The 14615-nt window shown below is 40.5% G+C and overlaps 1 protein-coding gene across 1 annotated transcript in view; it reads left to right on the top strand.

Moving 5' to 3' along the window:
* Window positions 1-14615, top strand: part of LOC126298510 (cytosolic 10-formyltetrahydrofolate dehydrogenase) — a 191098-nt gene that overhangs the window by 40764 nt on the left and 135719 nt on the right. Inside the window, exons 2-3 of the mRNA XM_049989857.1 lie at window positions 11991-12132; window positions 14272-14506. Of these exons, the coding sequence (XP_049845814.1) occupies window positions 11991-12132; window positions 14272-14506 (377 nt within the window). The remainder of the gene's footprint in view (window positions 1-11990; window positions 12133-14271; window positions 14507-14615) is intronic.

Here is a 14615-nt window from a genome sequence, read left to right as displayed (position 1 = left end):
AAAAATGGACGTAGCTGGTGGAATACTTAACTATAATCCATTAATGGAGAACATCGCTCTTTATGGTACATGATTCACAATATCAGTAGTACGGATACTGGCGCTCTACTAGGTTGTAGCAAATAACATAGCTGAAGGCTATGCTAACTATCGTCTCGGCAAATGAGAGAGTAATTTGTCAGTGAACCATCGCTAGCAAAGTTGGCTGTACAACTGGGGCGAGTGCTAGGAAGTCTCTCTAGACCTGCCGTGTGGCGGCGCTCGGTCTGCAATCACTGTTAGTGGCGACACGCGGGTCCGACGTATACTACGGGACCGCGGCCGATTTAAAGGCTACCACCTAGCAAGTGTGGTGTCTGGCGGTGACACCACATAAATTGCATGTAATAATTTTTTGTCATAAAATATGAAATAAATACTCACTTGTGAAGATTTTTGTTTTTATTTCTGATTGAAATCTTTGTGAGAAAATGTAAAATGTTTGCCAGGGGTTGGGGGAGTTGTTTCATGTTTTGAGCAACACTAATACACCAGTGATGCGTATATATATATGCAATCATATTTTATAGTCTGTAAAATATGGAGTTTAAAATGATGCTAGGTGTGTGTCTCTAAGGTGAGTGACTGTTGTTTAAGTATTCTTTAAATTTGCTAGAAAATCGCCAGTTCACATATACTATCAAAGAGGAGAGATATAAGTTTTAAATGCATTATAAACTACAAATTGTAGTATAAAAATCATGTTAATGCTAAGAGCACATCTGAAAGTCTCTGCCTGCTCATATGCCCTAACCGCCGTCTGCTTCACGTCTGCTGTGCAGCGAGCTACCTTAATTTAAGTATTAAATGTATTTTTCTTACTTGTCACTTCTTCTTCCGTGTGTTTTTGCCTTTAGGAAGCTTTAATTGTTGAGTGCTAGTAATAGTGTTCCATAGATTTCGTGTTAGTTTTGAATACAGTCAGAGGGAGTCCCTTTATTCAACCAGAGTGCCAGTAGTGCTAGTGTTTGTTTTCAATACAGTCCAGAGACTGGTAGTGCAATTTTCATTGTTTTATACAAGAAGTGGTTAGCAATCACAGTTTAGTCAATAATCAGCCGCCTTTAGTGAATTAGCAGTCTAGTTAAAAGTTGATTGTCTCTTCAGTAAATTGATTCCTTAGGATAGATAGGATGTGTGACTGCTGTGTGCGGACGCAGGAGGAGCTGGCCACTCTTCGCGAACAGCTGAGCGTGTTGATGGCCACGGTCAGCCGTCTTGAGGCTGCTGCCTCGGAGTGTAGCAGCAGTGGGGAGTCTGGTGCGTCGCAAGGAACACCCCAGGTGTTACATGCTTCACCCACTGTCCCTGCTGTCGAGACATCTTCTGAGGTACCGGGCGCGGTTGAGCCACCCTCTCCCCAAGGGGAGTGGCGGGTTCAGCGGCGTTCACGGCGCACGAGGCGGAGGGTCAATGTGGAGGCTGGCTGTGTGGCGTCGCCCGCTCTGCCTGTGAGTGGACATGTGGCTGCTCCTTCAGCAAGGTCCGAGCAGGCACACGGGGGGAGGGGTTTATTAGTTATTGGGAGCTCCAACGTTAGGCGGGTGATGGAGCCCCTTAGGGAAATAGCGGAAAGGTCGGGGAAGAAGGCCAGTGTTCACTCTGTCTGCTTGCCGGGGGTCTCATCCGAGATGTGGAGGAGGCCCTACCGGCGGCGATAGAGAGCACTGGGTGCACCCGACTGCAAATTGTTGCTCATGTCGGCACCAATGACTCCTGCCGTCTGGGTTCAGAGGTCATCCTCAGTTCGTACAGGCGGTTGGCGGAGTTGGTGAAGGCGGAAAGCCTTGCTCGCGGGGTGGAATCAGAGCTAACTATTTGTAGTATCATTCCCAGAACCGATCGCGGTCCTCTGGTTTGGAGCCGAGTGGAAGGCTTAAACCAGAGGCTCAGACGATTCTGCGGAGAGCTAGGGTGCAAATTTCTCGACCTCCGCTATCGGATGGAGAAATGTAGGGTCCCCTTGAATGGGTCAGGCGTGCACTACACGCCGGAAGCGGCTACGAGGGTAGCGGAGTATGTGTGGAGTGCACATGGTTTTTTTTTTTTAGGTTAGAGAATTCCCTCCCTAGGCCCGACAAGACGCCTCCTGAGACGCTGCAAGGCAGGAGTAGGCAAAATGCAACAGGGAATAACAATATTAATGTGCTAATAGTAAACTGCAGGAGCGTCTATAGAAAGGTCCCAGAACTGCTCTCATTAATAAACAGTCACAACGCCCATATAGTACTAGGGACAGAAAGTTGGCTGAAACCACATGTAAACAGTAATGAAATCCTAAACTCAGATTGGAATGTATACCGCAGAGACAGGCTGGACAGTGAAGGGGGAGGCGTGTTTATAGCGATAAGAAGTGCAATAGTATCGAAGGAAATTGACGGAGATTCGAATTGTGAAATGATTTGGGTGAAGGTCACGGTTAAAGCAGGCTCAGACATGGTAATTGGATGTCTCTATAGGCCCCCGGGCTCAGCAGCTGTTGTGGCTCAGCACCTGAAGAATAATTTGGAAAATATTTCGAGTAGATTTCCCCACCATGTTATAGTTCTAGGTGGAGATTTTAATTTGCCGGATATAGACTGGGAGACTCAAACATTCATAACGGGTGGCAGGGACAAAGAATCCAGTGAAATATTTTTAAGTGCTTTATCTGAAAACTACCTTGAGCAGTTAAACAGAGAACCGACTCGTGGCGATAACATATTAGACCTTCTGGTACAAACAGACCCAAACTATTTGAATCAGTTAATGCAGAACAGGGAATCAGCGATCATAAAGCGGTTACTGCATCAATGATTTCAGCCGTAAATAGAAATATGAAAAAAGGTAGGAAGATTTTTCTGTTTATCAAAAGTGACAAAAAGCAGATTTCAGAGTACTTGATGGCTCAACACAAAAGTTTGGTCTCAAGTACAGATAGTGTTTAGGATCAGTGGACAAAGTTCAAAACCATCGTACAATATGCGTTAGTTGAGTATGTGCCAAGCAAGATCATATGAGATGGAAAAGAGCCACCGTGGTACAACAACCGAGTTAGAGAACTGCTGCGGAAGCAAAGGGAACTTCACAGCAAACATAAACATAGCCAAAGCCTTGCACACAAACAAAAAATTATGTGAAGCGAAATGTAGTGTGAGGTATGTACTGACTTCGCAGAAAATCCTAAGAAATTTTGGTCCTATGTCAAAGCGGTAGGTGGATCAAAACAAAATGTCCAGACACACTGTGACCAAAATGGTACTGAAACAGAGGATGACAGACTAAAGGCCGAAATACTAAATGTCTTCTTCCAAAGCTGTTTCACAGAGGAAGACTGCACTGTGCTTCCTTCTCTAGATTGTCGCACAGTTGACAACATGGTAGATATCGAAATAGATGACAGAGGGATAGAGAAACAATTAAAATCGCTCAAAAGAGGAAAGGCCGCTGGTCCTGATGGGATACGAGTTCGATTTTACACAGAGTACGCGAAGGAACTTGCCCCCCTTCTTGCAGCGGTGTACCGTAGGTCTCTAGAAGAGCGAAGCGTTCCATAGGATTGGAAAAGGGCACAGGTTATCCCCGTTTTCAAGAAGGGACGTCGAACAGATGTGCAGAACTATAGACCTATATCTCTAACGTTGATCAGTTGTAGAATTTTGGAACACGTATTATGTTCGAGTATAATGTCTTTTCTGGAGACTAGAAATCTACTCTGTAGGAATCAGCATGGGTTTCGAAAAAGACGGTCGTGTGAAACCCAGCTCGCGCTATTCGTCCACGAGACTCAGAGGGCCTTAGACACGGGTTCACAGGTAGATGCCGTGTTTCTTGACTTCCGCAAGGCGTTTGACACAGTTCCCCACAGTCGTTTAATGAACAAAGTAAGAGCATACGGACTATCAGATCAATTGTGTGATTGGATTGAGGAGTTCCTAGATAACAGAACACAGCATGTCATTCTCAATGGAGAGAAGTCTTCCGAAGTAAGAGTGATTTCAGGTGTGCCGCAGGGGAGTGTCGTAGGACCGTTGCTATTCACAATAGACATAAATGACCTGGTGGATGACATCGGAAGTTCACTGAGGCTTTTTGCAGATGATGCTGTGGTGTATCGAGAGGTTGCAACAATGGAAAATTGTACTGAAATGCAGGAGGATCTGCAGCGAATTGACGCATGGTGCAGGGAATGGCAATTGAATCTCAATGTAGACAAGTGTAATGTGATGCGAATACATAGAAAGATAGGTCCCTTATCATTTAGCTACAAAGTAGCAGGTCAGCAACTGGAAGCAGTTAATTCCATAAGTTATCTGGGAGTATGCATTAGGAGTGATTTAAAATGGAATGATCATATAAAGTTGATCGTCGGTAAAGCAGATGCCAGACTGAGATTCATTGGAAGAATCCTAAGGAAATGCAATCCGACAACAAAGGAAGTAGGTTACAGTATGCTTGTTCACCCACTGTTTGAATACTGCTCAGCAGTGTGGGATCTGTACCAGATAGGGTTTGATAGAAGAGATAGAGAAGATCCAACGGAGAGCAGCACGCTTCGTTACAGGATCATTTAGTAATCGCGAAAGCGTTACGGAGATGATAGATAAACTCCAGTGGAAGACTCTGCAGGAGAGACGCTCAGTACGGGCTTTTATTAAAGCTCTGAGAACATACCTTCACCGAAGAGTCAAGCAGTATATTGCTCCCTCCTACATATATCTCACGAAGAGACCATGAGGATAAAATCAGAGAGATTAGAGCCCACACAGAAGCATACCGACAATCCTTCTTTCCACGTACAATACGAGACTGGAATAGAAGGGAGAACCGATAGTGGTACTCAGGGTACCCTTTGCCACACACCATCAGGTGGCTTGCGGAGTATGGATGTAGATGTAGATGTAGACAATTTCAGTGAGCATGTCCCACTAACATTTGCATTAGTAGCTATGGCTGTTTATGTCTACCTTTCAGTCAGGGTAATAGTATGTACCATCTATATCATGTCACGGGCTGGTGGGCTACCCCTGTATGGGGTAGTGAAACCACATCTAGCAGGAGTCAAGTAATAGAACAATTAACTTCAGAACAGGAAGTCTGCTGACTTAACACTGGAGCTGCAACACATTTCAGTATTGGCCATGGAATGTACCCAGCCATAGATCTCACAGTCTGCAATGCGAGCATCTTGCCCATGATAAAGTGGTACATCTGTGTCAGTCTGTGAAACAGCCAGACTCCCTTTGTTAAACCACCAACTAATACGACTTACACCATATTTGTCATTTCGTAAAGCCAACTGGGAAGTGTTCATATCTAAACAAAATTTTGAAACCAGTCAAGGGAAGGATATCCAAGGAGTTGTACAAGATACTATTGAAAGGATTATACACTCTGTGGAATAATGACAGATGCCCTATTATTCAGGCCCATTCCATTGGAAATGTGTGCCATTGCAGTGTAAAGAAATAGCTTCAGCTGTGAGAGGGCATTGAGGGACACTTCAATGACGGGAACACCATCCTTTTGTGGAAAACTTAATAACATTAAAGAGACTTTGAGCAAAGGAAAAAGCATGAGTGTTTGGAACAGTATGTGTCATCTGAGAGAGCTGACACCTCATTGTCTCAAGTATGGACTAAATTCAACTGCATTTATGGTCACCTAGTGTCTACAGTAGTCCCTGGCATTTCCCTGTATGGTGACATCTGTACTGATCCTGTGTTTATTGCTGAATGTTAGTGGGGCACTTTACCACACTGTCCTCATCAAGTAACTACTATCCTAATTTCCTGACCTGGAAACAGCTGCAAGTACCACTACTTATCCTTCCATTCATGAGGCCATGAGTTATATGATGATCCATTTAGTGAATGGGAGTTCTGCAGTGCATTAGCTGCATGTCATGACACAGACCATCGACCTGAAAAAATTTCCAATCAAATGCTTAAACACATTAATAGCAGCAGCACAGAACACACCCTTGGGTTGTTCAACCACATTTGGCAGGAAGGGGAGACCCCCCCCCCCCACCCCCCTTTCCCCAATGCCGGGAGAGTATTATTATTCCTATCTTGAAACCAGGAAAAGACCTTCAAATTTTGACTAATTATAGATCAATCTCTTGATTAGATTAGATTAGATTAATACTTGTTCCATAGATCATGAATACGACACTTCGTAATGATGTGGAACGTGTCAGGTTAATAAAAGATGTCTGTACAAGAAATTACATTACACAAAATATTGCATGACACTAATGATTAAGTTTTTTTTTTTTTTTTTTTTTTTTTTTTTTTTTTTTTTTTTTTACTTACTTTATATCTAAAAATTCAGCCAATGAGTAGAAGGAGTTGTCATCTAGAAACTCTTTTAATTTATTTTTAAATGTTAGTTGGCTATCTGTCAGGCTTTTGATGCTGTTTGGTAGGTGCCCAAAGACTTTTGTGGCAGCATAATTTACCCCTTTCTGTGCCAAAGTCAGATTTAACCCTGCATAGTGAAGATCATCCTTTCTCCTGGTGTTATAGGTATGCACACTGCTATTACTTTTGAATTGGGTTGGATTATTATCAACAAATTTCATAAGGGAATATATATACTGTGAGGTTACTGTGAGGATCCCTAGATCCTTAAATAGATGTCTGCAGGATGACCGTGGGTGGGCTCCAGCAATTATTCTGATTACACGTTTTTGTGCAATGAATACTTTTCTACTCAACGATGAATTACCCCAGAATATGATGCCATACGAAAGCAGTGAATGAAAGTAGGAATAGTAAGCTAATTTACTGAGATTCTTATCACCAAAATTTGCAATAACCCTAATAGCATACGTAGCTGAACTCAGACGTTTCAGCAGACCATCAATGTGTTGCTTCCAGTTTAACCTCTCATCAATGGACACACCTAAAAATTTTGAAAATTCTACCTTAGCTACAGACTTCTGTTCAAATTCTATATTTATTACTGGAGTTTTGCCATTTACTGTACGGAACTGTATATACTGTGTTTTATCAAAATTTAAAGAGAGTCCGTTTGCTGAGTCTTGTATGAACAGGCTGAGTAAATTATTCAAAAGAATGGTCTACTGCTGACTGTGTTGTTGCCTGGAAGCCAGAGGACATTTGTCGCAATTTCAGAGTGGCTTTCGGGCATTCCAGTTCACTACAGATGAACTGATTCATCTGGAATGTGCAGTGCGTGATGCTTCTGTGCATCACCAACATCTAATCACTATGTTCTTTGACGTGCAGAAGGTGTACGACACAATCTGGTGCCATTATGTCCTGTTCACTTTGCATGAGCAGAGCTTCTGGGGCTACTTACACATTTTATCCAGTATTTCCAACTGTCCAGGTCCAGATAGGTTCAAACCTCACAATCAATACATACAGGAAACTAGGGCTTTTTGCATGTGCCCTTTAGACAGCCTCCTGGTGGAAGCTGGTATTCCACCACTGAACATCAGATACCAGAATCTCTTGGTGAATTATGTGGTTACAGTCTGTCAGGTGACTACCAATCTATGTTACTCAAATCTGTTCACAACCAACGGCTCAGACTGTTTACAGATCACCCAGAAATCATTAGACTAGCTGGGATATGATTAGAAGCTCCTATGCAAGGACATCCACCTGCCTCCTCCTTGTCTGTGTTTGTAGAGCTCTCTCGGGGCAACGCCCCCCCCCCCTGCCCCCCCCACATCCCCGGCCCCCTCTCCCCACCCCCTCCCCGTGTGGTGTGTAGCCAGTCCTATGATTCAGAAGGATCTGTTTTGTGGCCCTAAGGAAAATGCTGATCCCACCATTCTCAGACACCTATTCCATTTGATTCTTCATGACTTCCCAAATGTAACATGCATTTACAAGGATGGATTGCCAATGACAGGATTGGTTATACTTTTGCACAACTAAGGGGCACAAGAAGTATTCTTTGCTGAGTGCATGCAGTATACACATTGCAGAGTTGGTTGCTATATTGTGCACTGTGCAGTAAATTGAAACTCTTGTGTCAAAGGCCTTCCTGGTTTTTAGTGACTTCATGAGCTGCTTACAAGGCATATCTCTTTGCTACCCCCAGAAAGTTTTTGGTTGGCGACTTCCAAGACCTATTATTTGGCCTCCACAGCTCCAAAATGACAGCCACATTCATCTGGAAACAAAGCCACATGGGTATTACTGGAAATAAATTCACTGACAAATTACCCAAAGAAGGAATTGCAGGAGACAAACTTGAACTCTTGAGTTCTGAGCACAGACCTATGACAATAACTGTGCCATCAAATTTTGAAAACTTGAGATATGGAATGGCAGGTTACTAGAGCCCTCAACAATCTGAGAACAATTGAGGGAACCACCAAGCTGTGGCGTACTTCTCTCCAGGCATCTCAGAAAGATGCCATCGCACTATGCCAAATGCTTATCGACCACCCCAGACTTTACCACAAGTTCTTTTTGTATCAAGAGGACCCCTCCCCCCCCCCCCCCCCCCTCAAAGCAGCTGTATTGTTCATTTCATGATAGTCCATATTCTTGCAGTGTGAGCCGTACTGGCTGATCTGAGGTGAGCCTTCAACCTGTATACCTCCCCACCCAAGATCCTTGCGGATGATGGGATAGCAGCTAACAGTCTTAAATTTCCGAAGGGAAAGTGGATTTATAATACAGTTTAATGGACCTCAGTGTTAGCTGTCAGTGGTGGATTTGGAGGGGGCATCTCTTGCTGCAGCATGTATTTTATTTGTCCAAGAGTTTAAGATAACTAACTCTGTAGTCCATCCGGTCATTATTTTCTCACCCCATTTTAGTAGTCTAGAGTGTGATGACACTTCTTTGTGTGGACTGCAGTGATGAGCTATGGCTTTTAGTTGCCTCGATTTTCTCTCTCTTTTAACTATATGATTCAAGCTAACTGTGTTGACAAGGTCACAGACCCTTGAGCTGATAGTTCTCTTTTTCTCATTCTGCTTTGTTTTTACACACATTTCCAGTTCAACGAGCAACTGGTAACCAAGTAGTTCAGTCTCTTCAAACCTGTAATCATCATTATTATGCATTCATCATGGTCATGTGGGTTCAGATCCAGGCGTGAAGGTATGAGGTGCCATTGGTTTCATAACACAGATTGCCTCTGTTCAATGTAACTGGTATTTTGGACAGAAGACATTATATTTTTGATGTGTTAAAGCTGGTGGCAATGCCCTATCTTCAAGGTCTCTGTGACATCTTTCAACAAGATAATGCTGCCCAAGTCGTACTACCCTACTTTGATACAGAATATGTGTGATTGTTGCTGTGTTCAGTACATTCTCGAGATCTGTCACCCACTGAAAACATCTGGCCATGGATTGCTGAGACAATGGCATACCACTGTTTGTCTGCCACTATAATTGATGAACTCTCACTTAGAGTTAAAGGAGCATGGATTGGTGTACCCATATCTGTCGTCCAGAGCCAGGCACCACCCTTCACTCCAGCAGCAACATCAAGAGTCTACATCATTTGCCTGTTTATTATATTACAATCTTCTAACTATTGGTGGGCTACTTATTTAGTTTTAAATATGTGTAGTGTCTGTTCTGTTGGATCTGTCTGAAAATACAGACACCATTATTGATCCCACAGCTATACTTATACATGATGAAGTGAAATGAATTCTGACATTGAACATACTGGCCATTGAAAGGAATTCAATGGCAACAAGTAAGAATTCGTGCAGGACCAGGAACCGAACCCAGATTTCTCGCTGTATGTGAGTGCTCGCCTTAATCGCTTCGGCTGTTTGAGCATGCTTTCCATCCAATGCAAATTCCTGTCTTGTCACACACTACTTACGAGTGAGCCCTGTCAACCATACTTTTGCTCACAGCATCACGCTGGAGCCCTGAACAAGAGTTCAGGAGAGAGAGTGCGTCAGCACTGAAATGATCTTAATGGCTGTCAAGCCCTATGTATTTATATATGTATGGTGTCTGTTCTTTAGGACATGTCCAAAATATAATGTTACATTTTAACACTGTTTTAATTTTTGTGATAATGTGAAGGAAGGGTACAAATATCTAGATCTGGTGAGTAGGCAGCTACGCTGACTTAAAGATGTGCTGCTAACCCACCATCATACAGCCTTATAGCAGCCTTTCCAATCATGGCAGATGATCACTTGAACAGGAGCTCAGTGTCCACAGACAGGAACTTCATGTGGGACTTACTCTTTTTCTGGATCTGAATTTTGAAGTGAGCATACTTTGCTGGGAGCTTCAGAGGCCTACAGCTTAACCTCTTTCTTATACAACCACTGTGTGCTGCATGTTTCCCTCCAATATTCCTAATTTGGAGCTGATTATGTCTTCATCTTTTCCTTTTATAGGTGGAAATTATGCATTGTATGAAGTACTTGTGCGTAAATCCAATATGCACCTCAAATTTTCTTAATGTGTTCAATTCAACTGACATCTGTCAATTGGTCTATAAACCTTTCATAAATTATTTCTCACATTATCACATTTGTCCAGACTGCAACATAAAGGTATGTGTAATGCTGTGTAAATTTTCGGACCCTATCTAAAAATTCCTTGCGTTAGCTTACTTTATGTTTGTTAACAATGAAGGGATGATATCTACAAATCTGAAGGGTCAGAGACTATCTAATGCACCTATACTCCTTTTGTAGATGCTGCTAATGTTTGATGGTGTCTTTTTCATCAGCTAATTGCTGAAGAGTTTCATCACATGTATTGAATGATGACAGATTTACGTTGTTATTATTTGAGGAGTTCTACAACAATTTGTGCCAGTTACGCCACTTCACCTATCACTGTCCAAATTGTAATTCAGCACGTCATTGACTCAACTTGTAATGATTCTTATTTTAAGAAAAAAATCTGGGATGCTTCTTTCATTCAATCAATTATACGTGCAAGGGCTGGAGAAAGCTACTTTGAACTTTAGCAAAAAGCAGATTATAATCACAAGGACCTTGGGAGTGAGTGTAACAGAAATAACAAGGCTTCTTGAATTTTCACATGCTGAAATCTGTACAATGTATTTGAAGTGGATGGACGATGATGAAACATGTAACAAATGTCAAAGTATTGCATGTCAGTATCTCGTCTGAGAGTATGAATATGTGCACCTTAATTATTCTGTAAAGAACAATAGGCAACCTGTTACACAACTGGCAAAATTTTTGGGAAAATGACATGCATTTCAGAGTGCTGACAACTTGTACATCAAAAATTAATTCTTTGCAACTTGAGTGTAAATTCTGATAGAAGACCAAATAAGTTTTAGATATTTTAAAAACATATTTGGTGCATTTTAATGGGCAACACATGTATTCATTACATTAATTGCCATCAATATTATGATCAGATTAACTATTACACTTTTTATTAACCACACAAAACACCCGTTATCCTTGTTTCACAAAGTTTGCTATTACTGCACAGCCTAGGTTTCAGGTTATAAGTTCATTTTCTAGTACACATCTGATTCTAAAATTGAGAACCAAGCACAGATAAACATGTCAACTTCTTACTCTTCCAATTCTTGACTTAAAACTGTGAAAGTTATCTCTGTTGACAACTTTGACACAGTTACATATGGGTTTACAAAATTCATTAGGACAGTATTTACAATAACTATGACTAAACATACATTGGAGTAGAGCTATACACAGGAAATGAAAATTTTTGTCATTATTTACTTGTGAACAAAGGCACCAAAGTTATCCTTCTATGCAGATTTTGTAACATTGTCTAAAAGGGGTGAGTAATTGAATTAACTTTGACTCATTGGATTTTGATGTATGAGCAATTGTCATACTGTAATGTTCTGCATGAAAACAGAACAGTTGTGCTTGCTGTTCATTATATCAACAACAATAGGCCAGTTATAAAATTACAGATGCTGCATAGGCCTACAGTGCACAACTGTAACTTCTAATATTTCATTACAACTTTCTTATTTCAGAGCACTTTCAACAAATTAAAAATTGCTGTGATTGGACAGAGTACATTTGCAGCTGAAGTCTACAGACTTTTGAAGAAAGATGGACACAAAATTGTTGGAGTATTCACAATTCCAGACAAAGGGAACAGGGAAGATCCTTTAGGTATACACATTTTAATGTTTAAACATCCTCACAATACTATGTTAATACAATACTTTAGTAGAACAGAATTACTGATTTTCAGAACCATGATTTTGTTGTTGTTGCATTGTTATTTAGTTTAATGTATGTCCACACATCTAAAGCTAACATAAAAGTTATGATGTGTTCATTTATGGTCAAATTCAAAAAAATGTAAGTTGTATGTCACAAGATACAGACTGTTTCTGACAGCATTTAATGATTGATAATAATAGGGGTTCACCAAATAAAAGAGAAAGGAGTATTCTTGCTCATTAATAAAACTCCCCTGAAATCTTAAATGAACAATTTTAACTTCTCATGAATTGCACCAAGTGCTTTGATGCATTTATTTATTCAATAAGATCACCATTGATTGCTTTTTGATCTCATATTAGAATAAGAAACCCACTTTCAGTAAAATCAGTAGCTAAGATGTGGTGGACGTTTTTTCCCAATACACTTGGCAGTAGCTGAAAGAAATCCACTGTCTGTAGGGTGGCCTAATTTTTTGATAGAACAGAAAAGAAAGACTCTGCCTTCTCTCGCAGGAATAAGTAATTGAGGAAACCAGATGTAAAAGTGAAAAAAGTGAACAGTGGTAGACAGAAGTAAGACATAAAACTTTTTCACAGTTTGCCTAGAGATGCAAAAGCCATGTGGAACAAAATCCCCAGATCCTAATCAGACCAAAGAACACGAAAGACTTCTTTCAGTACCCATGGTTAGTTACAGTCTGTGTAACTAACTGTGATGTAAAATTTGTGTGGTGTATATACTAATCATCATTGCCCAGGTATGAACTACTTGCAGAGTAGCTAATTATCAAAACATTTGTATGTTTGAGATGACATTAATTTACTACTTGATTTGAGTACACTATGCACTATGTTGATCATACATCAAAAGTTAAAACTGTATGCAAAACCAGGAACTGAACCAAGATACCTGCATTCATAGGCAGTGCTCTGCCTTTTGAGCCGCGTGTACATGCTTTGGGCACATTCAGTTAGATGTGGTCAATGTTTGAGTGGCTTAAGCATCAGAACACTGCCTTCAAAAGATAAGTACCTGGGTTTGAGCCTTAGTCTTGCACACAGTTTTAAATTGTCACACACAATCATCATGCATTTGATTTGTTAACTGTGTGAAATCTGTGAGTTTTTTTATACCTTGGGATAATGTTTTGTATATTACTGTGTAATTTATTTGTACTCGTCCATCAGTCATCAACTTTTGCTTTCGTCTTAACTTGGAATGTGGACTAATTTGCTCTAAAGAATGACAGATTGCTGAACCATCTTCTTATTCTCTCCTCTCTCTCTCTCCCCCCCCCCCCCCCCTCTCTCTCTCTCTCTCTCTCTCTCTCTCTCTCTCTCTCTCTCTCTCTCTCTCTCTCTCTCTCTCTCTCTCTCTTTTTCTATCTCTCTAAATGTTTTACATTTGTTCAATTGACATGTTCCACATCTTAAGTTTTTTGTGAATATGATCTCTGAAACACGTAACTAAATATGATCACTCTCTAAAGTTCATTCATGGGTATTTCAATCTATCATATTAAGACTGTGTCATTTTTAAGAGGTTTTTGGTCTGTCATTATACACGGTGTCTAAGAGTAATCCGGAACATTTACTCAGGTGTTTCAGAAAATGTTTGCAATTTTGCTTTTGCAATATGTAGCTGGAGTAATATATGTTTTGAGTAATGTAATATTTATGTTATTAATGGTTAGAATAAAAATGAAAAGTAGCACAAAGGCAAAAGGCATTTACTCCACATATGTAAAATTAATTAATAAGCCAAAGTATAAATTTCAGCAAAGCTTTACATTTTCACGTGATATTCAGACCTTTGTTGTATGTTTGGACCTGTTTCATGAGACACTTTGGAGAGATTCTGAATTTAATTGTAGATGATGTGATGTAGTGTAATTATTAGGAAGTACACTAGTATACTGCTGTCCCATGTACTGTACTTGCCAATGCCAAAATGGACTATTCTAATATTAGTTTTGAGTTTAAGTTAAGGTTAACAGTAGTTATGAGCCTTCCATATAATTTGCTCTTCAATTGCTGTGAAATGTTGAAATAACTTTCTAAGAGACTTATTATCAATTTGTAGCATCTACTGCTGCAGCTGATAAGACACCAGTATTCAAAGTTAAAGCATGGAGGAAAGGTGGTCAGCCATTGGCAGAGATAGTGAATAAATATAAAAGTGTAGATGCTGATCTTAATGTGTTGCCATTCTGCTCACAGTTTATTCCTATGGATGTTATTAATCATCCAGATCATAAGAGCATTTGCTATCACCCATCGTTATTACCAAAGCACAGAGGAGTTAGTGCAATAAACTGGTAAGTATGTCTTGTTTTAACTGTTGTTTAATGAATACTTAAGTTGTGAAAGCTTAATTTATTGTTAGATTAGTGTGCTTTAGTGTCTGTTCTGTCCCATTAAATAAAA

The sequence above is a fragment of the Schistocerca gregaria genome, chromosome X (genome assembly GCF_023897955.1).
Source record: "Schistocerca gregaria isolate iqSchGreg1 chromosome X, iqSchGreg1.2, whole genome shotgun sequence".
Taxonomy (NCBI): Eukaryota; Metazoa; Arthropoda; class Insecta; order Orthoptera; family Acrididae; genus Schistocerca; species Schistocerca gregaria.
This window is presented reverse-complemented; position numbering and strand designations above follow the sequence as displayed.